Consider the following 27,957-nt stretch of genomic DNA (forward strand, 5'->3'; position numbering starts at 1 on the left):
ACATTCAACTTTCATTCAAATGTTGGGGACCTGGTAACTGCAACACTGAGCTCTTCAGAGGATGAAGTAATCATTGCCTTGAGACAGAGTGAACAAGCGAACATCTTTCTGTGCCATTACGGCTACATTTTGAAGTACTTCACAATGAGAAAGAAGCTGATTCTCCTGTGGTAAATGACAGGCTACAGGAATCACTGCAATCAGCCTGGTTTAAAGGTGATTATCTCCTCCCTCATGTCAGTTCCTAAAACTCCACCACAAATCTCTCTGGCTTCTTTCCAGTGACACATTCGATCAGTGAAGTGGCCAGCATTGATTCGTTAGAACTCAGGCTTGCTGCTGCAAAGTGAAGACAGTCGTTGCTGAGCTCTGGAAGTTCATAAGATCAGTCAGGGTCAATACTGCCAGTTGTCAATATGGCACGCCCCTGTTGGATAGCAAACCCACAGGCAAATCCACTGAAGAAAGAATCAGGCTGGTCTTTTGATGCTGCTGATTGAAAGCTTTGTCAATGCTCCCCAGTAGGGCTTATGCATGAAGATTAATGACTTGTGAGATACACTAAGGGGGAGTGGGTGCTCAGCGGATAACACTGTTGTCTCACAGCGCCAGTAGGCCATGTTCAATTCCAGCTTTGGGTGACTATGTGGAGGTTGCACATTCTCCCTGTGTCTGCATGGGTTTCCACTGAGAGATCTGGTTTCCTCCCATGGTCCAAAGGTGTGCAGGGTGGTGGATTGGCCAAGGGAAATTGCTCCATTGAGTCCGGGGATGTGTAGGCTAGATGGATTAGCCATAGTAAATGCAGGGTTCTGGTGACAGGGTTGGAGGTTGGGTGTGGATGGGATACTCTTTGGAGGGTCAGTGCAGACTCGATGGGCTGAATGGTTTCTTTCTGCACTGTAGGTATTCTGCAATAAGAGGAGTTAGCAAGTGCCTGAAAAACATCTATAATATGAGTGACCTCATGAGGAGGGGAGTAGATTGGAGGGAGAGAAATGTAATGACAATTGAAAAAAGATATAACTACACCAGATGCTATTTCTGCTGCAATCTGAGGCTGGATTTCATCCATTTGCTCTCGTTTTCCTTTCATTCTTTATTCAGATAAACAGTGACTCAGGGTTCACATTTTCTCTGGTAACATTCTTCTAAAGTATCTCGAGTCATTTCAACAGCTTAAAAGTTGCTATATAAATGCGAATTGTCAGTGCTTTGTAACCGATCATTATTATTGCACCATATTAAACATTTACCTAGTGCTGAACTACTTATCTTGGGTGGTAAGAGATTACAGGAAGACAAGCTGAATTGTCAGCAACCACCCACATAGGATCACTTCCCCACCTGATCTGGTAGAGTGAACCATCTCCCATCAACTCATTCAGAAATTAGCGGGACATACAAGGGACAGGTCGGGTGACTCATCAGTTCCACCACAATACCTTCCAGACCATGAGATGGAACAATGAACCTCCCTCACCTCACTGGAAGTCTTGGTTGACTTTATGAAATGTCTACTTCCATGGTCCCCACTCACTCTCACCTCACTCGGGCTGTTCATGTTAACTAGTGTACTGAATTCAGATTTATCCATCCAATGAGCTAGCAAATTCCTAAAGCAACCAGGGCAAATGAAGATATTTCAAGGATTGTCTTTCCTTGCCCTTTGTTTCCATGCATTGGGGAATGAAGGAATGTCAGCCAGTAAGGGAGGCATAACCTGCAGGGGAGTCTTACCAATTTAGAACTGAGAGGTAATCAATGCACTGCAGCATCTGCTTAAATTGACTCCCCTGCAAGTCTGGATTCAGTTAACCATTTTCTGAAGAAGTCAACTTTCTTGCTCTTCTGATGCTGCCTGGTCTGCTGTGTTCCTCCCGCTCCACACTGTGTTATCTCTGACTCCAGCATCTGCAGTTCTTACTGTCTCTTAACTATTAATAATACTTCTTTTTGTTCATTCATGGGATGTGGGTGTTGCTGGCTAGGCCAGCATTTGATACCCATCCCCAATTGTTAAATCATTCACATTGGTGTGGATCTGGAGTCACATGTAGGCCAGACCAGGTAAGGATGGCAGTTTCCTTCCTTGAAGGACATTATTGAACTAGGTGGGTTTTTTTACAGCAATCAACAATGGCTTCATGGTCATCGTTAATTTCAGATTTGTTTTTTACTGAATTCAAATTTCACTAGCTGCCGTGGCGGGATTTGAACCTGGATCCCCAGAACATTACCTGAGTCTCTGGATTAATACACTAGCAATAATACCACTAGGTCATTGCCTCCCCACTTGGCAATCTGAAAGGAGATCAAGCACACTGGTGTTAATCCTACATTGTATCACACAGAGGGCAGTAGAAATCTGGAACACTCTACTCCAAAACTACTTAAAGAGTTCAAGACTGACATTGGGTTAGGATATCAAAGGGAAGGAGCAAAGGTAGGAAAATAGAATTTGGTTCCAGATCAGGCCTGATCTAATCACTTCACCAAACAAGCTAAGTTTTTAAAATGGTGATTTGACAAGACTCCAACCAAAATCAAAAGCATATGGAAGAGAGATGGGGAGTCACAGTACTTGTGCACACTACTGGTGATGCTCATTAAATGTAACAAGGTCAACAATCCCTTCAATTTTTATGACAAATCTAGGAATTTCCCTGATAAAGAGGCTGCCATACCTCTCCCCAGCCTGTCAATTTAACAAAGTGAATATACAAGTATTAATTTGGTAATGCAGAACTTGAGTCTTGCTGAAGAACAACAGTTTGTTGTCTAGTTGTCTGGTACTCATCAGGACAATTCACAAGAATATAAAAGCAAAGGGAAAGTAACATACATTCTGCTTGAGAGGTCAATGCTGGTTGCTTGGCAAGTGGTCGCTGATTGGTAGAAACATTATCATGGAGAATGCACCAGTTAATGATGGCTGGCAGTAAACTTCCAAGCTTTGTTTAAATTTTAAATCAGGTGGTTTGATTCCAATTGATCAGGGCAATCTCCTGAGTAACGACCTAAAGGAGGGCTATCACCTACTTTGTTCAGGTGAAAAATGCAGCACATGCATATGTTCCTTCTGTCGACAATGAATAGGGCCCTGTGTTTTAATATACCTGTCTTCTGGAATGCATGAATGCATCAGATTGTGAGTCTGACTGATTATCCTAAAATATTCGTCAGCATAATCCTTTGCACACGCAGGATAATTTAGCAATTGTTGTCTAATTGCAGTATTACTTGTAAAGCTGGACTTTACGCTTTGAGTTTGTACAAGTGAGGACTGTTTGAGTATAACCAGTAATATGCTTGTTGCAACAGCTGAAGGGATACACTGTTTGATACAACCCGCCTGTCTTTGGGACTTTCGGCGTACTAGCCTAGCATTGCACCGGCACTGAAATTCGTTCATTTGTGGGATGCGCAGAGTGTCTTTTTGACTTGACAACTGCGTCCTGTTAGTGGTGGTCTGGCCAAGTGGTTGGGCGGATTGCTATAACCAATTTTGAGAAGATTTTTCACATGTGTGATGAGGGATTCCTTCACATTTGTGAAGACCTGACAGGACTTTGATATCAATAGCAATGCAGTACCCATGTACTACTTTGACATTGCCAGCCTATTCAATAACATACCACTCAAGGAAGCTGTGGATTGCAGTACCAGATCATGGTCATCTTGACCCACCTCAGTTGTGTGAATCTATATTCACTGAACCAATGGACCGAGCAACCCCATGCAGTTTGGTTGTTTTAACAACACCAAATGGACAGTGTTGCCATTTGTAACAACATCTGGTTGGTAGTATAGGTCTGATTGAGAAATAAGTTAATTAGGTAGGATAGAAATTAATTAATTAGTCATGCAAAAAATAAAGAAATATGTTTAACAATAGAGAATCACTTAAGAGCTAAACATTAAAGACACCATTGGCAAGGAAGACAGGGAAGGTTCTCTTTAAAATGAAGATATACTTAGAACGGGACTTGGTGACCAGACAAATATACTATTCGTATACTTTATCAGAGAGCTGTACAGCACAGAAACAGACTCTTTAGTCCAATTCGTCCATGCCGACCAGATAATCCTAAATTAATCAGTCCCATTTACCAGTGTTTGGCCCATATCCATCTAAACCCTTCCCATTCATATACCCATCCAGATGCCTTTTAAATGTTGTAATTGTACCAGCCTCCACCACTTCCTCTGGCAGTTCATTCCATACATGCACCACCCTCTGTGTGAAAACGTTGCCCCTCAGGTCCCTTTTAAATCTTTCCCCTCTCACCTTAAACCTATTTCCTCTAGTTTTGGACTCCCCTACCCTGGAAAAGGACCTTGGCTATTCACCTCATTCATGCTCCTCATGATCTTACAAACCTCTATAAGGTCACCCCTCAGCCTCTGACACTCCAGGGAAAATAACCCCAGCCTATGGAGCCTTTCCCTATAACTCAAACCCTCCAACCCTGGCAACATCCTTGTAAATCTTTTCTGAACCCTTTTGAGTTTAACAACATCCTTCCTACAGCAGGGAGTCCAGAACTGAATGCAATATTCCAAAAGTGGCCTAACCAATGTCATGTACAGCTGCAACATGACCTCCCAACTCCTATATTCAATGCAATGGCCAATAAAGGCAAACGTATCAAATATCTCCTTCACTCCCCTGTCTACCTGCGACTCCACCTTTATCGTCGGTGGTCCCTTGCAGATGAGGATGACTCTCTTCCACTCTCAGGCTACCACAGGCTGTGTTACACTTGGTGCAGATGGTGGTCACAGATAGGTGGTGGTTACAGAAAGGGGTGGGTATGGCATTGGTGTGGCAGTCGCTATTTTCTCCTGGCTTCCATTTTTTCCCCAATGGCAAGTCTCGAGGTGCACAACACTTTCTTGTATGTTCCTCCTCCATTTTAGATGGCCCTGGGCAAGTGATTCCCAGGTGTCTGTGGGAATGCTGCATTTCGCCAGTGAGACCTTGAGAGTATCACTGAAACGCTTCATCCGACCACCTGGGGCATGCCTGCATTTTTACAGCTGGGAGTAGAGCAATTGCTTGGGGAGTCTAGTGTCAGTCATGGGGATGACGTGCCCAGTCCCTTGTAGCCGATCAAGGGTGGTCAGTGCCTCGATGCTGGGGATGTTGGCTCGGTCAAGGACGCTGGTGTTTGTACATCTTTCTTCACAGTGGGTTCACAGGATCTTGTGCAGGCAGCATTGGTGGTACTGTCCCAGTGCCTTGAGGTGCCTGATGTAGACAGTCCATGTCTCAGAGCCATATAGGAGGGTGGGAACCACCACAGGTCTGTAAACCATCAGCTTGGTGTCAGATCTGATGTTGCTGTTCTCGAACACCCTTTTCACAGGCGGATAAAGGCTGCGCTAGCAAACTGGAGGTGATGCTAGGTCTTTTCATCGATACCTGCTTTGGCCGAGGTACTGGAGGTGGTCAATGTTCTCGAAGGCCTCCCCGTGGACCTTGATGATCAGGGGTTTACTCCACAGTGCCAGACCAGGTTGGCGAAGGACTTTTGTCTTGTGGATATTCAAGGTGAGACGCACGCTCTCATATGCCTCCATAAAGGTGCTGACGATGGTCTGGTGTACGTCCTTGGAGATTATGCATACATAAGCATCATCTGCCTACTGCACTGAACTATGGTCTTCACCCCAAGGTCTCTTCGTTTGGCAACACTCCCCAGAACTATTAAATATATAAGTCCTGCCCTGATTTGCCTTACCAAAATGGAACACCTCACATTTATATAAGTTAAACTACATCTGCCACTCCTAAGCCCATCGGCCCATCTTATCAAGGTCTGTCATTGGGACAAAGATCTGGAAAGAGACAAGGCAACATCATACCTAAGAGTGTAACTAAAATGTTAATTACAGGAGAAATACTGGAGCCATCCAATTGATAAAAGTTAGAAAAGATCCTTATCGTACGATTGCATTAGAAATCAGGATAAGACAACACTCATAGGCACTGAGAGAAAAAAAACACCTTTACTGATAAACCTTTAACAAAAGATCGTTTTTAGACTGAAAGAATAAGGGATAAAAGAGATATTCATATAACTGCATAAAATTTCTCAAATAAATTTACTGGATAAAAGTTCAACTTTGTAAAGAAATTTACATGGAGTAATCCTAACCTAACTGACCTTAACCAAGTAATTAAGGAATAATGTTAAACGATGTAACATTACACCAAAGTAAGATAAATTGAAACAGAGGGTTGATATCCACATTTTAAAAAGCAGGAGGAATTCAAAAATATAAAAATAAGACCTTTTCACTGAAATTTCAAAAATATTAGGAACCCTCAGATAATACATCTCAAACTTGGGGGGCCCAGTGTTTAGCACTGCTGCCTCACAGCACCAAGACTTGGGTTCAATTCCACCCTTGGACAACTGTCTGCGTGGAGTTTGTACATCCTCCCCAGGTCTGTATGGGTTTCCTCCATGTGCTCCAGTTTCCTCCCACACTCCAAAGATGAACAGGTTAGGGGGATTGGCCATGCTTAATTGCCCATAATGTCCAGGGATGTTTAGGCTAGATGGATTCGCCATAGGAAATGCAGGGTTACAGGAGTAGGGTTGGGTTTGGATGGGATGGTCTCTAGAGGGTCGGTGTGGAATCCATTGGCCAAATGGTCTGCTCCCACACGGTAAGGATCCTATGGATTGTCTCCACTGGGAGAAAGTTCACAGGCTATTTGTAGGAAGGTAACATTCTCGAGCAGGTTCTTTCTCGGTTGGATAGTTATGTCAATCCTACAAAGTCAAAGCTAACTGCTTGTGGGATTGACTAGCTTGAATCAGCAGACAGAAAGTATCAGGGAAATTCCTTTGATCCAAATTAGCTGGAGGTATTTATAAAGACTACAAAACATTTCAGCATGGATTCCGTGAGAATGGTGTGTTCGATGGAATGATATTTAACCTCCTGCCCTTTGCATAATTCCAATATGTAACTGATGTATTACATCAGCTGCATGTTAAGAATTTCCTTCCATTTCTTAATGGGCTCCAGCCTGTATTCAAGTCACATTTGAAATGGAACAGTCAAATTAAGTCCCTTTCCTTGACGTTCTGGTTCAGTATTTGGCCAGGGCATTTCTCTGCTGCAAACCAGAACTTGACCATCACGAGTCAATTTAACCTGGAAGGGTAAGGCAACTCAAAGGTTTGAGCAACATGTGACGTTAGCATTTCCATGCTGCCACTATGCAGTAGCAACATGAACAGAACGGATAACAAGTCAAAAAGGCGTCTTGCTGGTCACATGGATGAGTAATGTGGTATATGAATTTCAGTGTTGATGTGATCCTAACTAGGTAGGCTGAATGTCACAAGGACTGTATGTCGACAGTATGTCCCTTCTGCTGTCCACAGTGAGACAAAGTACTGACTCTAGCCAAACTGTTCACATTTCAAAACCTTCCACTACCATGTCAAATATTTGATGCCATTCTGCGATTAGACAATGTTTGCTAAACAAACTTGAGATTGTAAAAAAACAATGCTGATAACTAATTTAGGATTGTCAACTGGGCTCGCAGTATGGTGTATCTACATGTACCGGATACTATAGACATTAATACATGAGGCTCTGTTCTTTGCATTCAGAAAGATCATGTACACCCATTGCACCTGTATCAACTCAATAAAAAAAAAGACAGCCATTTTCTCTTAATTCTTGGGCCTTGATCAATCAATGACAACCTGCCTATTTTTAAATTTATACAAAACTTGGTAGTTAACTGTCATTCTTCACCAACTGGTGCATTTTCCATGGCACATCTCTATCAAACAGATTTCATGTGCCAACTAATTAACATTCTCCCGTCATATAAATGTTGGTTCTCCCCTTAAATTTGTATTCTTGGAAATTGTCATATGAGTGTGAAGGAAAAAGTTTCAACAAATTGTCTTTTTTTCTGTAATTCTAGAGCATATATAATTAAAGTCCTTGGTTTTTGATAGCATCATTATTTTTATATTGTGGGACAAACATCAAAATCAAGTCACCTTCACAGAATCCCAATGCTCATTACAATGATGCCATCAAAACAGAGCAAGACAAGGGTGCTTCAGTGTTTCGTGCAAACAATAACTTATTAATAGTCCCTTCAAGGCAGTAAACTCAAAATATTCATTTCAGTTTGCAATGTCATACTGAGATAATTGCTTTATAACTGCTTTTCAGTAGCTATTTTTACAGCTTTTTGTTCGCCATTCCTCAGAGAGTTGATTCTTGCACTGGAGGGGCAGAGTTTCACTTACAATTCTCCCAATTGATCAGATGCAAAGTGTCCAGTGGTCTATTTAATCAGAGCTGCTCTAACCCTCACTCAACAGCCACAGATGTCCAACGTGGAGTGACTGGACAACAACGACAGGCATGAATTTTAACTAATTTGTCTGTTGTTGCCCTGGTGCACAGGAGCTGATGCCAAATGTTTCTAACTAATGGCTCAGTTCAGCAAACACAACACAGACCTTTAATCAAACTCCTTCTGGTCTGTCTGGCTGGTTCGCTGTTGCTTAACACAGTTGCACACTCACAGAACGAGACAGCATCAACGGAAAGCATTCAGCCAGTTGGACTAAGCAATTAGTCCCACTCCTCCTACACTGTCGTAAATATTTTCCCTTCAAGTATTTTGTCTTTTGTAAGTTATTGTTATTAACACCCTACTACCTTTCAGGTGGTGCACCCAATATCATTGCAAACGTCCTGAGAAAATAAAAGTACAAGGATATGGTAGAGAAAAAAAATCTGATGGCAGCCCTTTCTCTCTGCAGCCATTTCCAACCAACCCCCAATGCCCATCTCATACAAACTGCTTGTTACAATGTTGCTTGCCTTTCCCTACTAATGTAACACCAAACTCGATTTTCACAATCAACAGAACTGAGATAAAACCACACAAACACACACACACACACACACACGGTGTAATTAAGAATGCAATATTAATGACCTGTATAGTGTTGCATGCCTGCGTAAGCTTGCTGTAAGGGATCGGCCACTGTTGGACTTTGTGCTAGGGAGAAAAAGACGAAGGAGAAACAGAGAATGAATAAGGCAGATTCGTCAGTGTAAAATACAGGACGTAAGTGCAATAATACCTTTTTAAGCAGAATGGAGCCATGTCAAGGGAGCGAGAGAGACAGCGAGCGAGCAAGAGAGGAGGAGAAAGATTGTAACTATGCCAAAAGGCATAGTTTCTTTCGCATATAACCACAAGAACTCAAAATACAAAGGCATAATCTCGAAGCACACATATTATACATTATCTGCACATGATCTAATGGGAGGGTTTAAATTTGGATTCCAGAGAGATGTTTCCAGTTGTTTGGCCTTGCTTTCTTTGGCTATCTGAGGGGATAAACGTATTATGGAACAGTTAGAAGCATCTACTCATGATATCTTAGCTATCACGAGAGTGGGACAAGCTTGATGGACCAACTGGCCGTTTCCTCTCTCTTATTTTCATAGGTTCATTTCCTACAAGGTGATAAATGTTCTTTTTTGAGTAATGTGAGCCAATACAATGTATCTTATCATGTTCTTTATGTCTTGATTGTAAGCAGCTAATGCATTCACTAATCACCCCAAGCTTCAGTCATTAATTGGTCTCTGAATTCACCGGATCTTTAACTGGGGACAGCCTGGTCTTGTCAAATCCACAACCTTCTTTTCACAATTTCTGAATTGTGCATTGACCAATGGCATTTGTTGTGATTTTCCTAAAGCCAAGAAATCTAAAAAGGCCAAAGTGTACAACAGACAGGAGTGAGGAAATCACTAATCGCTAAATTTGGGAATTATGTAGTGATTTAGTGCATAATGTTTGATAGGACGGAGTACAATCTGGTATCTTACAGGATATAAGTCAACATGGTAGTTCACAGAATGGGTCACACTGGATCAAACAGAATGTCAGATCATTGAAAATAATTTAATACATTGCAATTCCTTAAGGTGGAATTTGACAAGAAAAGACCCAAGACAATGTAATTTTGGTTTCAAATACACAGTTAAGCAGTCAATAAAATGTTCTTGAACACCACGTGCCAGTAAAATAAAAGTCACAGAATGATGGCTTAATAACACACAGAAGTATGTGATGAATAGTAATGACTTGTAGAAATTTAATGGCTATTGAAAACAAGTAGATATAAAACTTTCATCTGAATCATCAGTTTGAAATGGGATTTGAGTTGAAAGCCACTTGTAAAATGTGGAACCTCAATTCCTTACATACTTACAGTAAAAATTTTTATTAACCTGAACTCTCACTGAACTGGTCCCTTAGGTTTTCTACCAATTCAGAAACAATATCTCTTGAATTTGGACTCAAAGTCAGGCACCACAAATTGAACAGATAGAAATTCCGTCCCCATTTATAAGTGAACAAAAAGAGGTCAGGCAGTCTATAGGTTGATTTGGATATCTTGCACAGAAAAAGACATTCTGGCCTATTGTGCTTCTGCTGGCTTTGGAGAAAAATTCGACCCATCCTGTTTCCTGTATCCACAAAGTCCTGCAAATGTTTGCTTTGGGAGTCCATATTCAATTGCTTTTTGAATGTTATGATTGAGCATCCTTTCAGACAGTATGCATAATCTTGTATACAGAGCACTACAGTTATCACTTGGGACAGAGATAGCTCAATTGGGGACACCATATGCTGAGAAGAGAATAGATGTCTTGGACATGTAGGCATTAAACAGTGGGAGGAAGGAACAAAATGCAACAGATTAATTATGTGAAACGTGTAGCAGAAATGCAGCACTTTCTTTTACTACACCTCCCACCTGCTCTAGAAGCAATTGAACACAGACAATTGGGGTTGACTTTTGACTTCTAATGAAGTTGGAGAATAAATATTTGAAACAACACTTGTGTGTCAGTTCCTGTAAAGGTGCCTGCATATCAATTCTCCAAATCTGGTCAATTTTTTTTTTGCCATCAAATAAATGAGTTTCTAATTGAAATCCATTTTGGTGTTTTTCCCCAGTACTGCCTGATAATAGTAATTGTTCTTTCTGTCAATAACAGGCTGTGTTTTGTTTTACAACCTTTACAGAATAGGAGTTGAGCAGCTCAATCATTTTTCTTTACATGTTTGAAGCGAGTTCTTCTTAGAAGACAGAATTTATTTCAAGTTGGTAGTCTATTTTTAATCAAGCGATCTATCAACGCATCTTCCCATCAATAAATCTATCTCAGTTCTGTCTTGCCATGCATCCAATTATCAAAGTAATCTATTTATCTATCTTGACAATTCATCCAGGCTGACAATTCATCTAATCATTCATCCATTGATCTATCTAGATAATTCTGCACAGCAGCTTTCAATCAAGGCTTTCCCTATACCTTTTTTTTCTATTTGGCTAATCCATCTATCTGATGTATCTATCTGATCTACACATCTGTCTAGACTGTGCAATATAATCTAGCCTTCCACCTTTCCATCAAACCATTCATCTAGATATTCTATTTAACCAGTCATTTCTTAATATCGTCAATCCATCCATTTTCTATATTTCTCTCTGGCCATGTATACGCTTATTTCTCAGTATAGCTATCCGTTCATCCCTCTATCTCTCAATTTAACAATGTGTCTACCTAGCCAACTCCCCAGTCATTCATTCATCTATTTATTTAATCCATTTATTCATCCATTCTTTAGGCGGCTAATATGTCTACAAAACCATCTGCTTCTGAAAAAAAATGTGAATGCATATCAAAGTAGACAAGCGACTGGACCAGATCATAGACCATTAATTGTTACTGGCCAAAACTTTTCTGCTTCAAAGCAGCTGTTTGATACAAAATAGGTTCAGGCTGTGCTGACTTATAACCTCAATTACTTTTAAGCAAATAAATTGCGTCTAATTATACCATTTAAAAATCCATTTGAGTGATAGTTTCTATTTTAATGAGATACAATTGCATTCTATCGCTGCAATTTTGCGCTCAATGATTGTAATTATGGAAGAGTTCTAAGTTGTATTAGTTGGTTTATGAAAATGAACACATCTTATTAAACTGAGCCAAGCGTAGCTCAGTAACTTCACAGTGAGGAGAAACAAGTACAAACTTGAATAATGAATGAAAATTGCTCTACCTTAATTAAAAATTACACCTCTTAGAAAAACCTACGCAAACATATTCACGTTAAGTACACTGACATTTTGAGAGTGCACGAAAGCCATGGCTTGCCTGAAGCAAGACCAAATGTGCAAGATGACTTAGTCTCTGGTTTAAGTGGCACACAGTGACATCCAAAGTCAGCGGGGTGGGGGGTTCACATCAAAAATGGTCATTTATGATGCACAGGAGCTCTCTGTTTATTTGTTTAATTCATACAGTACGTTAGATTGTGTTTCAGCTGGAAAATGAAACATGACGTATTTTCATATTGTGGGAGTGGGGCTGGAGAATAATTCCTCTGTCAATATTTAATACTGCAAGATGGCAAGCATTGCTCTCATATTTCATATTTCTGCTACCTATCACCAGTGGAGCTCTCCAAGGAGGGCTGAATTTTGCAAATTTACCCTGTTGCATGCGGCCATGACTACAACTCCAACCGGTACTTTTAGCGCATCTGTAAACGTGTTCTCCACTTACGACGTTGTCACATTGGTGCCCAGATTGACTCCTTCCCCTAGTAATGCTGCAGTGTGCATTCTCCTTCTCCCTGTATGTTGGAGAGAAAATAAAAGGACCAAGCAAAGCTCTGCACTCTGTGGTCAGACCTTGATATGTGAACTCTGTACAGAGCAGCAAACTGTTAGTGGACAAAGTTGCTCATGTAAATTTCTGATGTAAAAATACTATTGATCTGTCAATGCACAGTCAATGGGAATATGATACAAAGCACTCTCACATTGACATTTTTTGATATATCATCTTGGAGTGGATATTCCTGGACTTACATCTTGCTATTCCGATTATTGGCACATAGGGACAAATGAGTAAAGATTGCCCAGAAAAGACGCCAATCATTTATTTAGATAGTTGGGAAAGCTGGTGGCCACTCATACTGGCATGCATTTTTTTTTTCTTGCCTGATTTTCTTGTTTTCACTGCACCTTGGCATCTTGGAATATCTAAATGCAGGGCAGGGAAAATCCACCCTCCTTCATTTATAAATACTTCATGGTCAGACAAGCCTTCTGTCTCTTGCTCGCGCTCTCACAACTAGACCTTCTCTGTTAGACTATTTCTGACTGGCTCCAAAAGACATTACAGTAGGTTTTATTGCTAAAAAAAAAATAGCTTTGCCTTCCATCCAATGTGCATTTTTTAAAAAAATTGTGCTTTATAACTCTAACTTTAAGACTCCCACGCACACAAACCCCTCAAAAATCAAATGTCTACACATCTATCATTGTTTTCCTAGCACTCACCTGGATACGGGTGGATGCCGTTGGCATAAATAGTGTCAGATGCTGGTTGCCCATTAGTCTGTGGTGGCATGGCACTAAACCCATTGACTCCAATGGGGGTAGCTATGCTGGGTACAGCTGCTGCATTGATGCCAGGAGGGGTACTGGTGCCTATAAAAGAAAATGAACAACAATCTGTGAAGAAAATGCATTCCTGTAAGCATAAGCCTGAAGCAAAACGAGGCTGCTTATTCATACTCTCTGCCGTTTATCTCCTTGCGAGGCTGTTGGCTTCTTTTACAGAAGGAGTAATATGATATGATCACATCACTTCCCTATTTGCAATAAATTAAGACCAATTAGTAGAATTGCTATTGCATTGAGCTGATAGCTCTTTTGGCATAGTGGTACTGTCTATATCTCTGAGCCAAGAGGCCTGGGTTCAGTTCCTACCTCCTCCAGAAGTATTTCACAACGTATCTGATCAGGTTGATTAAAAAATATCTAGTATCATTGAGCTGGGGTTAAGAAAAACAAAGGACATATCTGGAGTAATGTTTTCAAAGGAACGTAACAATATTAAAGTGAAGCACAGGATCAGACACGTATCAATTTAATTGTAACATTTAGTAAAACACCTCTCGAGATTGCTAGCTGGAAACATAATAAGGTCTTTACAAGTTCATTTAGGATATCAATACAAACAATATGTACAGACATGGACAAATGTGAATTGATTAGGGAGATCCAGTGTGGATTTCTCGAGGGAAAGTCATGTTTATTTGATCCGCTGGAGTCTTGAAGAAGTATCAAGATAATTCTGTTAATATGGAGTACTTGGACTTGTGAGGTGCTGCATTTTGGGAGGGAGAACATGGAGACAAAATACAACATAAAGGACAAAATTCTAAAGCATGTGTAGGGGCAGAGAGACCTGGATAGTACATGTGCATGAGCCATTAAAGACAGGAGGACAGGTTGAGAGAGCTGTTAATAAGGCATTTAGTATTGCAGGCTGTAGGGGCATCGAAGAGCAAGGAGGTTAAGCTGAACTTGTATTAGATGCTAGTGAGGCCTCAGCTGGTGTACTGTGTAGAGTTCTGGAAGCCTTTCTTGAGGAAAGGCATGAACATATTGGGGAGATTACAGAAAAGGATAACAAGAATGGTAGCTAGGATGAAAATTTCAGTTATGGAGATAGATTTCCATGAGCTTCCATGGTGAAGACAGGACAGAGGAAATCTGACTGAACTCTTCAAAATCATGAGGTCTGGGCAGAGTAAATACATTTTCCCAGTTATGGAAGGATTAAGAAGAGGATACAGATTTATATAGTTAGGATGAAAAACAAAAGTGTTATGAAAAACCATACTTTCACACTGCAAGTGGTTAGGATCTGGAATGCACTGCCTGAGGGTGTAATTGAGGCATTCAAATAGGAATCAGATGGTTATTTGAAAAGGACGAATGTGCAGGGTTACATTTGGAGAGCTAACACACACACAATGGGTCCAATGGTCTCCTGCGTTGTAACAATTTTGTGGTTCTGTGAATTTAGGTGTATGGTTGCTAAATTTGTGAGGACACCAGAATACGTTGAAATTGGTAAAAAAAAAAAATACTTGTCAGAAGGAGCTAGAGAGTCTGCAATGGGATAGTGATAGTTTAAATAAGTGATTAAAAATTTGGCACAAGATATGAACTTGTTTATTTTGGCAGGAAGAATTGAAAGATAGCGTATTATTTGAATGAAGAACGCTTGCAGGACTTTAGATACAGAGGGATTTGAATGTCCTGGTACATGAATTAGTGTGCAACAAGTGATAAGGAAGGCAAATTGAGGGTTTGCAAAAGGAATAGATGATAAAAACAGGGAGGTTTTACTGTAGCTGCATGGACTTTTGGAGCACTATGTGCAGCTTTGGTCTTCTTCTCCTTGTGTTCCAAATAGTTCAATGAATGTTCATTTGTTTTATTCAAGGGATGAAGCATTCGTCTTATGAAGAAAGTTAGAACATGTTGGGCCTCGATCCATCAGAGTTTAGGAAATGAGAGGTGATCTTACTGAAACATAGACATTTCTGAGGGGAACTGGTGGGGTGGTTCCAGGAACATATACACCCTTGTCGGGGAGGATAGAACTGTGATATGCAGTTTGAGAATGAGTGGTCCTTTTTAAGATGGAGACAGGATAATTTTCTGAGGAACGGTCACCGGAGCCGAAATGTTAACTCTGATTTTCTCTTCACAGATGCTGCCAGACCTGCTGAGCTTTTCCAGCAACTTCTGTTTTTGTTCCTGAGTAGGATAATTTTCCTTCTCACAGAGGGTTATCATTATGCTTTTAAACCTTTTATTCATAGGATGTTTGGTGTCGACCAGCATTTATCGCCATCTCTGACTGCTCCCGAGAAGGTGGTGGTGAGTCACCCTTTGAGCTACTGCTGTTCATGTGGTTTAAGGACACCCACAGTGCTATGAGGGAGGGAGTTCCAGGATTTTAACCCAGTGACAGTGAAGAAACAGTGACATGGATCCAAGTCAGCAGAGTGTGTGGGTGGGGACAGGAACCTACAGGTAGTGAGCTGGTTGTTGCTTGTTGTCCATATTTGTTATCTATCGTCCTTGTCTTCCTTTGTGGTGGAAATCGCTTTAGATACAGAGGGCGGCACAGTGGCTGAGTGGTTAGCACTGCTGCCTTACAGTGCCAGGGACCCAGGTTCGATTCTGCCTTTGGGCAATTGTCTGTGTAGAGTTTGCACATTCTCCCCGTGTTTGCTTGGGTGCTCCGGTTTCTTCCCACAGCCCGAAGATGTGCGGTTAGATGGATTGACCGTGCTAAATTATACATAGTGTGCAGGTTAGGTGGGTTAGTCATGGGAAAAGCAAGGTTATAAGGATAGGAGGTGGGTCCAGGTGAGATGCTCTTCAGAGGATCAGTATGGACTCACAGAATTCCTACAGGCCATTTGGCCTGCTGAGTCTACGCCGTCCATCTAAAGAGCATCCCAATAGATGTGAGAGTGAATTGGACAGAATATTGACAGATAAGGGAGTGGAGGGTTATGAGGTTCAACCAGTAAAGAGGAGTTAAGAACACAACCAAATCAGGCATGATCTTATCAAATGTGGATGAGCCTGTAAGGGCTGAATGGCCTATACCTGCTCCTAAATCTTATATTCCTACTTTCTACATAACGAAGATGAATCTTCATCTTACAGCTGCACCGGTTAATTTGTTAAAGTTAAATTATTACTTAACATTGGCCTTGTAAAATACAAGAACCCTGGGTAGTGTTGTCGAACAGAGAGATCCAGAGGTTTGGGTACATAATTCTTTGAACATTGCATCACAGGTAGACAGGGTGGTTAAGAAGGTGTTTAGCACACTTGCCTTCATTGTTCAGTCCTTTGAGTATAGGAGTTGGGATGACATGTTGAGGTTGTACAGAATGCTAGTGAGGCCATTTTTGGAGTACTGCGTACTGGTCACCCTGTTATGGGAAGGATATCATTAAACTGGAGAGGGTTCAGAAGAGATTTATAAGGCTGTTGCCCAGACTGGAGGGTTTGCGTTATAAGGAGAGACAGGATAGGCTGGGACTTTTTTTCATTGGAGCATAGGATGTTGACGGGTGACCTTATAGAGGTTTATAAAATCATGACAGGTGAATATAGATAAGGTGAACAGCAAAGGTTTTTCCTAGGGTAGGGGAGTCCAAAACTAGAGAGCATATTTTTAAGGTGAGAGGAGAAAGAATTAAGAGAGACCAGAGGGGCAAATTTTTCACGTAGATTGTCATTTGTGTGTGGAATGAACTGTAAGAGGAAGTGGTAAATACAGGTACAGTTACAACATTTAAAAGACATTTTGACAGGTACATGAATAGGAAAAGTTTAGATGGGTATGGGCCAAACGCTGGCAAATGGAACTAGTTTAGTTCAGGAAACTTGGCAAGCATGGGCAAATTGGACCAAAGGGCCTGTTTCCATGCTATATGACTCTATAACACATATTTTAGCTATCCAGAGCCTGCTTTAGACCACACTCAGAGCAACACTGAGCAGTTTTAGGCACCACACCATAGAACGGAAATATTGGCTTTGAAAGGAACACAGTATAGATTAACCAGAATAATACCTGGACTCCAAGAATGAGATTACAAAGCAAGATTATGTATTTCCTGGTGTTTATAAGGCTAAATGACATTTTTTAAAATTATTTATTCATAGGATAAGGGTGCCACTGGCTAGGCCATCATTTATTGCCCATCCCTTGTTGCCCAGGGAGAGTCAACCACATTGCCGTGAATCTGGAGTCACATGTAGGCAGGTAAGTACGGCTGTTTCCCTCCCTAAAGGACAATCATGAACCAGTTAGCTCTTTTTGACAATGACTTTTTGTCTTTTCGACTCTTAATTCCAGATTCTTTATTGAAATCAAATTCCATCTCCTGCCATGGTAAGATTTCAGCCCAGGTCCCCAGAACATTGCTTGGGGTCTCTGGATTAACAATCCAATGACAATACCATTAGGCCATCCCGTTAATCAATGTTACTAAAGGGGAACAAAGGGTACTCAGACAAACACACATTGCACTGCCACCATTGAGGATCACTAAGTGAGAGTGGGATTCCGGTCTGGGTAATTGACTTACCCGATGACGGTGTCATTGGTGTTGCAACCAGCCCATTCACATTGAAAGCTGCCATCTGCTGCATCTGAGCCGCCGCAATAGCAGCCATTGGATTCAAGTAGGTGCCTTGCGCTGCCGCCATTAGAGCCGCTTGTTGCTGCATCAACTGAAAGAGAATGCACACAAGACTTTTTCCACAGAAAGCGATCTTTTCCCTTCGCTGTAAGCCGCTCTCATCTCGGTTGACTCCGAGAACTGGGGCCCTCGGCACTCACTGTAACATTGCACTGAGAAGCAAAATCTCTTCTCTCCACCAAGCCCGTCCCTCAACTTCACCTCAACCTAAGCCTTGGCCAGAAATGCCATCAAGGTGCAAGAGGACTGAAGCAGGTTTAACATTCCCTGGGTTGGAGGCAGTGAAGGGTGGTTATATTAAGGAACAACAGATAGATTGTTGAAAGATCCATGCCTGTGCAAAATGAGCCTGATTCGACTGGACTAGCTTTGTGACAGAGCAGATTGAAGAAACTGAGTGGGAGCAGCTGTCATTGGTGTATGGCAAGGGAGAAATGATCTGAACAAGACAGGAGTAAGTTAAGCAACAAAAGATCTGCACGTGTACTGTGTGGTTTTAAAACTAAACAAAAGGCTGAGAGTGATCAGTAAATCCCTCATTCTTATACTTTAGCCCCAATTCAACTGGACAAGTCGACACAAGCATTCTATTATTTCATAGGTTAACACTCTTAAAAGTTTATTTTTGTCCCTGTAGTTTCAGCATGAAAATAGTTAGTGCATCTCAGATTCTGAGCCAGAACCACCCAATGTGAAGATCTCATCGCTCAGCAGTTTGTAGCTTGCGCTATTTTGACAAGAGGTATTGGGATGGTCAGAACACGTTGACCAATTTATCAGCCGTCTTGCGAAGAGGCACCAGGGAAACCTGAGCTACTTTTCACCCGAGCACAGAAGATTAACCGATGGTCTGATGGAACGGTTTTGAACAACCTGGGGTTTTTGTCTAGTTAGAAACATGATGTGCACGCATCTGAGAGCTGGCAACCTAGGACATAAATGGAAGATTAGCACTAAAGGATCAAAGTGAGAGGTTTGAAGGAATTCTTCAGACGCAAAGGGCATTTCCAGTGCACAATTCTAGAAGACTACATATGACATTCATATCCAAAATGGGCTTGTGATTAAATGAATATCATTCTGAGAAGTGGGGTGGGGGCTGTGAAATGACATGAAAGTGATGGGCTGAATATTCTCCTCTACTTCTAATTGATTCTGAGCTGTAAGGTCCCTGTGCTAAGAGGCAAAGTAAACTCATCACATCAGCTGTGCCCTATTTCTTTGCCTATAACAGCTGGCATGACATTGGGTCTACCTACCGCTTGAGTGTAGGCTCCATATGCGCCAAACTGGATTGCCATCGGATTAAAGATACCAAGCTGCCCTGCCATCTGGTGCATGCGTCGCAGAGTGCGTTCCTTATCCGTGTCTGCAAATTTTACCACCAGGCTGGACGATGCCCCCTGGAAGAAGAGAGAGAGATGTTCAGAAGGAAAGGAAACTCTTGGCTGGCATGGATTTCTACCTATTTGACAGATTTGTAATGCTGTGGAATTATACACTTGAACTCCAACATCCTTTTCCTGTTTTGTTAATGAAAGAGAATGTTGGCAATGATGACACCTGCAGAATAACATACAGTAAAAATTGTCATTGATCATCTGAGGCTTAAGTACTGAAGATTGATAAGTTAAAACATTGCAGTGAAATCTGACCCTCTCTTAAAGTCACTGTACCACCTGTCCATTTTTGCAGCCAGATCTTTACAACAGCTTACCCATTCTTTCATATTTTAAATTTTTGACTCAAATCAACGGATAGTCCAAAAAAAAACCTCAGGTGTGTATAAATCTCAGCTGCGTAGAAGAAAGATGGAAGTGGGCAAGTGGGAGAACCCACTTTTGCTAAGAGGGAGTTTGATGTATGAGGCACACTAGGCAAAGATTATGACACACATTCATCAATGATATTGCACTCTCGTCAATGCATCTAACCAGCTCAAACAAGCTAATGTCTTTCTCATGAATTACTTCAGCAGGGGCTCGCTGGGTAGCACTCTAGAGGGTTCTGAGCTCAAAATTGGTTTCAACGATTGGATAACAAAATCCAGGGAAATATTGAAAATATAAAGTAAACCAGGAAGTGCTGCATTGTTGGAGGTTTAGTTGGACAGATAGCAGGTGGATTGTTGGTGCAAATCACCATCATAGAATCCCTACAGTGTGGAAGCAAGCCATTCAGTCCATTGAGTTCATACCAACCCTCTGAAGAGCATCCCACCCAGACCTGTAACCCTTCATTTTCCCATGGCTAATCTACCTAGCCTGCACATCCCTAGACACTATGGGCAGTTTAGCATGGCCAATCCACCCAATGTACACATTTTTGGATTGTGGGAGGGAACCCACGCAGAAACGGGGAGAATGTGCAAACTCCTCACAGACAGTCACCTGAGGTGGAATTGAACCTGGGTCCCTGATACAGTGAGGCAGCAGTGCTAACCACTGAGCCACCGTGCTGCCCCACTGTACTTTCCCATCAAGGTAGTACAGAAGGGTCCACTCTTCTCTGACTTATGTAAATAAAGCTTCCATGTTCAACAACAATTTAATTTGCATTTATCCTTCTGGTGTTCTTTCATTATTTTAATATTTATAATTACACTTTTTATTCATACATTACAATTATCACCATAATATAGCACCTTTCATGACCTGAGGGCATCCCGAAGTGTTTTATAGCCATTGAAGTACTTTCTGTAGTGCAATCACTATTGCAATTTAAGAAATATGGCAACCAATTTGCAAACAGCAAGCTCCCACAACACTAATCTGAGAGCAATCCATGACCTGCTGTAAGCTGAGGGATATCTGTTGGCCAGGCCACTGGTTGACAGTTTCCCAGATCTGTTCATATAATCATAGAATTCCTACAGTGTGGAAGCAGGCCATTCGGCCCATTGAGTCCACACCAACCCTCCAACTAGCATTCCAAAGCCCCCCACTCCCCTCCATCTTATCCGTCTAACCCTGCATTTGCCATGGCCAATTCACTTAACCTGCACATCTTTGGACTGTGGGAGGATAAGTGTTATGGGATCTTCCATCTGGAGCGAAGATGAGGCCCAGATAGCAAGTCTCAGCTGAATGAATGCACTTCCAACAATGCTGCATTCTTTCAGTTCTGCACTGGATTCTTTAGATTTTCAACTCTAGTCTCTGGAGTAAGACTTGAATCTTTATTGCAAAGGTACTCATGTACAGAAGTAAAAATGCCTTCAATTGTATAGAGGCATGGTGAGATCACACCTGGGAGTACTGTGTGCAGTTTTGACTTCCTTAACTAAAGGATGATTTTATTTTTTTTCTTTATCTTTCAGGGGATGAGGGCGTTGCTGGCTAGTCCAGCATTTATTGCCCGTTCCTAATTGCCCAGAGATCAGTTATGAGTCAACCACATTGCTGTGGATCTGGAGTCACATGTAGGTCAGACCAGGTAAGGATGGCAGATTTCCTTCCCTGAAGGACAACAGTGAACCAGATGGGTTTTTCTGATAATTGACAATAGATTCATGATTGTCATTAGGTTCTTACTTTTTTATAATTCATTTATGGGATGTGGTCATCATTGGCTGGGCCAGTATCTATCGTCCATCCTCAGTTACCCTTGAGAAGGTGGTGGTAAGTTGTCCTTTTGAAATGCTACACTCCATCTGGTGTAGGTAGACCCATAATAACATTCGGCGGGAGGGGCATGTTCCAGAATTTTGCCCCAGCGACAATGAAGGAACAGCGATATATTTCCAAGTCAAGATTCTGAAATGCTTGGAGGGGAATGTGCAGGAGGTGGTGTTTCCATATATCTGCTGCCCTTGACTTTCTAGATGAAAATGGTTGTGGGTTTGGAAGGTGCTGTGTAAGGATCTTTGGTGAATTTCTGTCGTACATCTTGTGGATGGTACACATTGCTGCTATTGAGCGTTGGTAGTGAAGGGAGTGAATTATTATTGTTTTATCAATGAAGTGGACTGCTTTGTCCATGATGGAGTCAAGCTTCTTGAATGTTGTTGGAATTGCACTCATCCAGGCAATGGGGACTTTTCCATCACACTCCTGTCTTGCGCCTTGTACATGGTGGATATGTTTTGGGGAGTCAGGAGGTACGTTAATCACTGCAGGATTCCTAGTCTCTGCCCTGCTCTTGTAACTATAGAATATATGTGGTTAACTTGGTTCAGTTTATAATCAGTGGTAACCCCCAGGGTATTAATAATTGGGAATTCAGTGATGGTAATGCCATTGAATGTCAAGGAGAGATGGTTAAATTCGATCTCATCAGTGATGGTGGCGTGAATTTTACTTGTCACTTCTCAGCTTAAACTGGATATTGTCCAGATTTTGTTGCATTTGAACATAGACTGCTTCAGTATTGGAGGAGTCGCGAATGGTGCTGAACATTGCGCAATCATCAGCGAACATCTCCACTTCTGACCTTGTGGTGGATGGAAGGTCATTGATGAAGCAGCTGAAGATGGTTGGGCCTAAGACACTACCCTGAGGAACTCCTGCAGAGATGTCCTGGGCTGAGATGACTGACCTCCAACAACCACAACCATCTTCCTATGTGTCAGGTATGTCTCCAACCAGCTGTGAATTTTCCCCTGATTCCCATTGATTCCAGCTTTGCTAGGACTCCTTGATGCCACACTCAGTCAAATATGGCCTTGATGTCAAAGGAAATCACTCTCACCTTATCTCCATGTTTTTGTCCATGTTTGAATCAAGGCTGTAATGAGATTGGGAGCTGAGTGACCCTGGCGGAACCCAAACTGGGCGTCACTGAGCAGGTTATTGCTGGTCGATAGCACTGTTGGTGACACCTTCCATTATTTTACTAATGATCGAGAGTAGGCTGTTGGGATGGTAATCAACTGGGTTAGATTTGTCTTGCTGTGTGCGTACAGGACACACCTGGTCAATTTTTCACATTTGTCGGATAGATGCTAATGTTGTTGCCGAATGAGAACCGCTAGGCCAGTGGCAGGTTCTGGAGCACAAGTCTTCAGTACTGTTGCTGGAATGTTGTCAAGGCCCATTGTGGGATCAAGTGCCTTTGGCAATCTTGTGATATCAGATGGAGTGAATTCAGTTGGCTGAAGACCGGCATCTGTGATGCTAGGGACCTCTGGAGGAGGCCGAAATGGATTGTCTACTTGGCTGGACACTGCTGTAAATGTTTAAGTGTTATCTTTTGCACTGTAATATTAGACTATCCCATCATTGAGGATGGGGGTATTTATGGAGCCTCCTTCTCCAATGGATTGTTTAATTGTCTACCACCATTCCCAACTGGATATGGCAGGGCTGCAGAACTTAGGTCGGATCTGTTGGTTATGGAATCTCTTGGCTATGTCCATTACTTGCTGCTTATGCTGTTTGGCACACAAATAATCCTGTGTTGTAGTTCTCCAGGTCGATACCTCAGTTTTTTAGGTATGTTTGGGGCTGCTCCTGGCTTGGCCTCCTGCACTCTTCATTGAACTCTTGGTTTGATCCCTTGGCTTGATTGTAATAATAGAATAACAGCAATGCCAGGCCATGAAGTTGCAGATTTTATTTGACTCTGCGGCTTTTGATGGTCCTCAATGCCTCATGTACGCCCAATCTTGAATGTTTAAATCCATTCTAAGTCTATGCCATTTAATTTTTTTGATAGCGCCACACGACACAATGGAGGATATTCTCAATCTGAAGACAGGACTTAGTTTCCACAATGACTGCAGCAGACAGATTGGTGAGGATGATATCAAATATTATTCTCCTTCTTCTTGATGGGGATGGAGGGGTCTACAATCAGAGGACAAAGTCTCAGAATGAGAAATTGGCCAATTAGAACTGAGATGAGGAAGAATTAATTCACTCAGAAGATGTTGAATCTCTGAAACTATCTACCCCAGAGGGCGGTGAAAGTTCAGTTACTGAGCATTTTCAAGGCACAGATGGAAAGACTTCTGGATATTACAGATATCAAGGGATATAGGGATAGAGCAGGCAAATGGCATCAAGGTAGAAGATCAGCCATGAACCTAGTTGAATGACAGCACAGATATGAAGGGCTGAATGGCCGACTCCTGCTTATATTTCATATCAACTTTCAACCTTCTATTGGAGAAGCAATGCCATTGAGCGATGGAGGTAGGACCTTGTAAGAAGACTTGAACGTAGTTAAGAACGCAAACTTTTCCATTCCTCAGGCACATATTGTCTGGGCCAGTATTGAGCATTTAGATTACAGCAGAGTGCACCATGCTTCTAGTAGAGTGTCATGCTTCAAATGATCCCAGAGTAAGAAGGAGTATGAGACTTTCATACCCTCAGGTTAACAGATACAGTGATGGTACAGTGTGACCATGATCCTTAAAGGTGTAGGGACATATTAACCTCTTAAAGATGTACTGACTGAGAGATATCATCTGCCACAGGTAAAATGGTGACAAGAGTGGAACAAGGCAATTGTGGCCATTAATTGTCCACTTAAAGACCTCAACAAGCCTCTTACCTCCTCCATCACCTCTTTTAAAATAGGAGACAGGTCAGGGCAGGCAAGTATGAAATTGCTAGGCGCCATGCTCCTTTATACCAGAGAGTCATAGAGTCATACAGCATGGAAACAGATCCTTCAGTCCAACTCGTCCATGCTGACCAGGTTTCCCAAACTAAACAATGTTTTTCCCGTGCCCATCTAAAGCTTTCCTATTCATGTTCCTGTCCAAACGTCTTTTAAATGTTGTAACTGTACCTGCATCTACCACTTCCTCTGGCAGTTCATTTCCAAATACACTCACCCTCTGTGTGAAAAAAGTTGTCCCTCAGGTCCCTTTCAATATTTCCCCTATCAGCTTAAAATTATGCTGTCTAGTTTTGGACTCCCCTACTCTTGGGTAAAGATCTTTGCCTTATCCAAGCCCCTTGTGATTTTATAAACGAATGGAAGGTCATGGAGTCATAGAGTCATACAGCATGGAAACAGACCCTTCGGTCCAACCAGTCCATGCCAAGCATAATCCCAAACTAAACTTGTCCCACCTGCCTGTGGTTAGTGCATATTCCTCCAAACATTTCCCGTTCATGTCCTCATCCAAATGTCTTCTAAATGTTTTAAATCCTCTGAAAAGATCATTCCACACACAAAGCACTCACTGTGTAAAAGGTAGCCTTTCATGTCCTTTTTAAATCTTTCTCCTCTCACCTTAAAAATATGCCCCTTTAGTCTTGAAATCACCTGCCGTAGGGAAAAGACACGCCCCACTCACCCTATCTGTATCCCACATTACCTTATAAACCTCTATAAGGTCATCCCTAGACCTCCTACATTCCAGCGAAGAAAGTCCCAGCATATCTAGCCTCTCCTTTTAACTCGAACTCTCTGGCCCTGGTAACATCCTTGTAAATCTTTTCAGCACGGTCTCCAATTTAATAATATCTTTCCTATAGCAGGGCGATCAGAGCTGTACATTGTACTCCAAAAAACAGCCTTACCAATGTCCTGTGCAGCCGCAACATGGTGTCTCAATTCCAATATTCAATCTCCAATCCAGCTGGTGGAAGGTGGTAAAGTTTTTCCCAAGGGTTCTGTTTCCACATTATAAAAATAATTATACTTTAAGAGTGCTTAATTGGCTGTATGAATCTTTGAAATACCCTGAGATCCTGGAAGGTCCTCTACAAATGCAAGTCATTTTGTTTCATTTCACTTGGCCTCATTGACTGTGGCATCAGTTTGAAAAGGCAATAGCTTTTCACTTCTTTAATTATTAGTGTGTCAAGTAATGGGATAAGATTAAGAGCACTGTCAAAAGAATCACTTCTCAGAAACCTTCAACCTCTGATTCGGAAAAGCAAATCTGTGCAAACTGAAAGACATGAATTTATCAGTGTTGGCAGAGAGAAAAGAAAATTAATTTATTTTCTTCCCTCTGTCACCCGCTTCCAGAACAGACCTGAGTCCGTGGCTTCCTGAAACATATGGACTGCATGACTTGATCTGAGTGTGAATGAGATAGCCTTCTTAATTAGGAAGCTTCCGCAGCCCCTGGGATTAAAGCTACTAACTTAAAAGATCAGCCATCAAGAGACTTTCATGCAGTGAGTAGAGTGCTACCATCAGTGTTACATAAATACAAGACGATTTCTGCCATATGCTCCTCTATTCCATTGACACCAATATTTCAACAAACAGCCAAGCTTGGAGTACAACTAGATCGGTGCTGAAACTTTCCTCAACATTAGTCAAAGCACAGCAACACACATGATGCTGCCTATTCACTTGAATGAATCAGCTATTGAGGAGGACAAAAATCTTTCTGCAGGATGTTGCTTGGATCTTCCAATTTCTGCCTGCAAGGCTGTACAGGATGTCAGTGAGGCCACTTTTGGAGTATCGTGTACAGTTCTGGTCACGCTGCTGTAGAAAGGATATAATTAAGTTGGAAAGGGTGCACAAAAAATTTACAAGGATGTTACCCAAGTCTGGACGGTTTGAGGTATAAGGAGAGGCTGGACAGCCTTGGGGCTTGTTTCCCTGGAGCATAAGAGGTTGGGGGGTGACCTTTATAGATGCTTATAAAATCATGAGGGGCATAGATAAGGTGAATAGTAAAAGTCCTTTCTCCAGGTTCGGGGAGTCCAAAACTAGAGGGCATAAATTTAAAAAGCATTGGTAATCGGAAAAGGGAATTGAGTACCAATTTGAAAATGATCAGAAATTGCACAGCAGCAAGAGCTGGATGGTAGGAATAATTGTACTTGACCCAGCACAGTCTATATGGAAAAAGCAACATCCTGTTTTGCCGTGTGGTTCTGTAATTTTATAGAGCTGTCTTTCTATGCGACCATTTAGGACTGAGATGAGGAAAAGCTTCTTCACCCAGACAGTGGTGAGCCTGTGGAATTCTCTCCCACAGAAAGTGACTGAGGCCAAAACATTGAATGTTTTCAAAATGAGTTAATTATAGCTATTAGGGCTAAAGGGATCAAAAGGTATGGGGAGAAAGCCAGAACAGAGTACTGTGCTTGATGTTCAACATGACCTTATTGAATGACAGGACAGGCTTGAAAGGCCAAATGGCCTGCTCATCCTCCTAATTTCTATTTTTCTATCTCATCAAATTCATGTTGCAACATGCACAAACTAATAGTGACTTCAGTGCCACTACAAATTGAGAGGTTAATGGTGAAGTCCAATAGTTTTAAAGTACGATCTAAGCTCCAGGATTAATTTTTATAACATATAACAATTCACTCTTGATCGATGGCTATCATTGGCAGGTTCGGTCTTGGTGTTCCACGTTCGCACAATCTGAAAAGCTGAATGTCAGTGTTGTTCGTGGCACAGTAGGTAGTGCCCTTGCCTCTGATTCGGGTGATTGAGTGTTTAAGTTCCAGTCTGGAGACTCATGTGCCTTCTGAAGTCGACATAGCACACTTTTGAAGAATTAAGATGTGTAGGCAGTTTTCAGTGTATCCCAATGTATCCCATCTAGGTTGCAAAGTTCCACTCTGGAAATTTGTTTTATTCATTCATGGGATGAGGGTGTCGCTGGCCAGGCAGCATTTATTGCCCATCCCTAATGGCCCAGAGGGCAGTTAAGAGTCAACCACATTGCGGTGAGTCTGGAGTCACATGTAGGCCAGAGCAGATAAGGAAGGCTGTTTCCTTCCCTGAAGGGACATTGGCGAATCAGATGGGTGTTTCTCCCCATTATCAGCAATTGATTCAGCATAAGACTCTTTTTAAGTTTTATTTTACTGAATACAGATTCC

At 41.8% G+C, this 27,957-nt stretch overlaps 1 protein-coding gene across 1 annotated transcript in view; it reads right to left on the bottom strand.

Annotated features, from left to right (window-relative positions):
• celf6 (CUGBP Elav-like family member 6) overlaps positions 1-27,957 on the bottom strand; it is an 818,340-nt gene that overhangs the window by 56,781 nt on the left and 733,602 nt on the right. The window contains exons 6-9 of the mRNA XM_048617113.1: positions 19,456-19,599; positions 18,083-18,227; positions 13,446-13,595; positions 9,002-9,064 (exon numbers count right to left, since the gene is read on the bottom strand). Coding sequence (XP_048473070.1) covers positions 9,002-9,064; positions 13,446-13,595; positions 18,083-18,227; positions 19,456-19,599 — 502 coding nt within the window. The remainder of the gene's footprint in view (positions 1-9,001; positions 9,065-13,445; positions 13,596-18,082; positions 18,228-19,455; positions 19,600-27,957) is intronic.

The sequence above is a fragment of the Rhincodon typus genome, chromosome 36 (assembly GCF_021869965.1).
Source record: "Rhincodon typus isolate 14 chromosome 36, sRhiTyp1.1, whole genome shotgun sequence".
Classification (NCBI taxonomy): Eukaryota; Metazoa; Chordata; class Chondrichthyes; order Orectolobiformes; family Rhincodontidae; genus Rhincodon; species Rhincodon typus.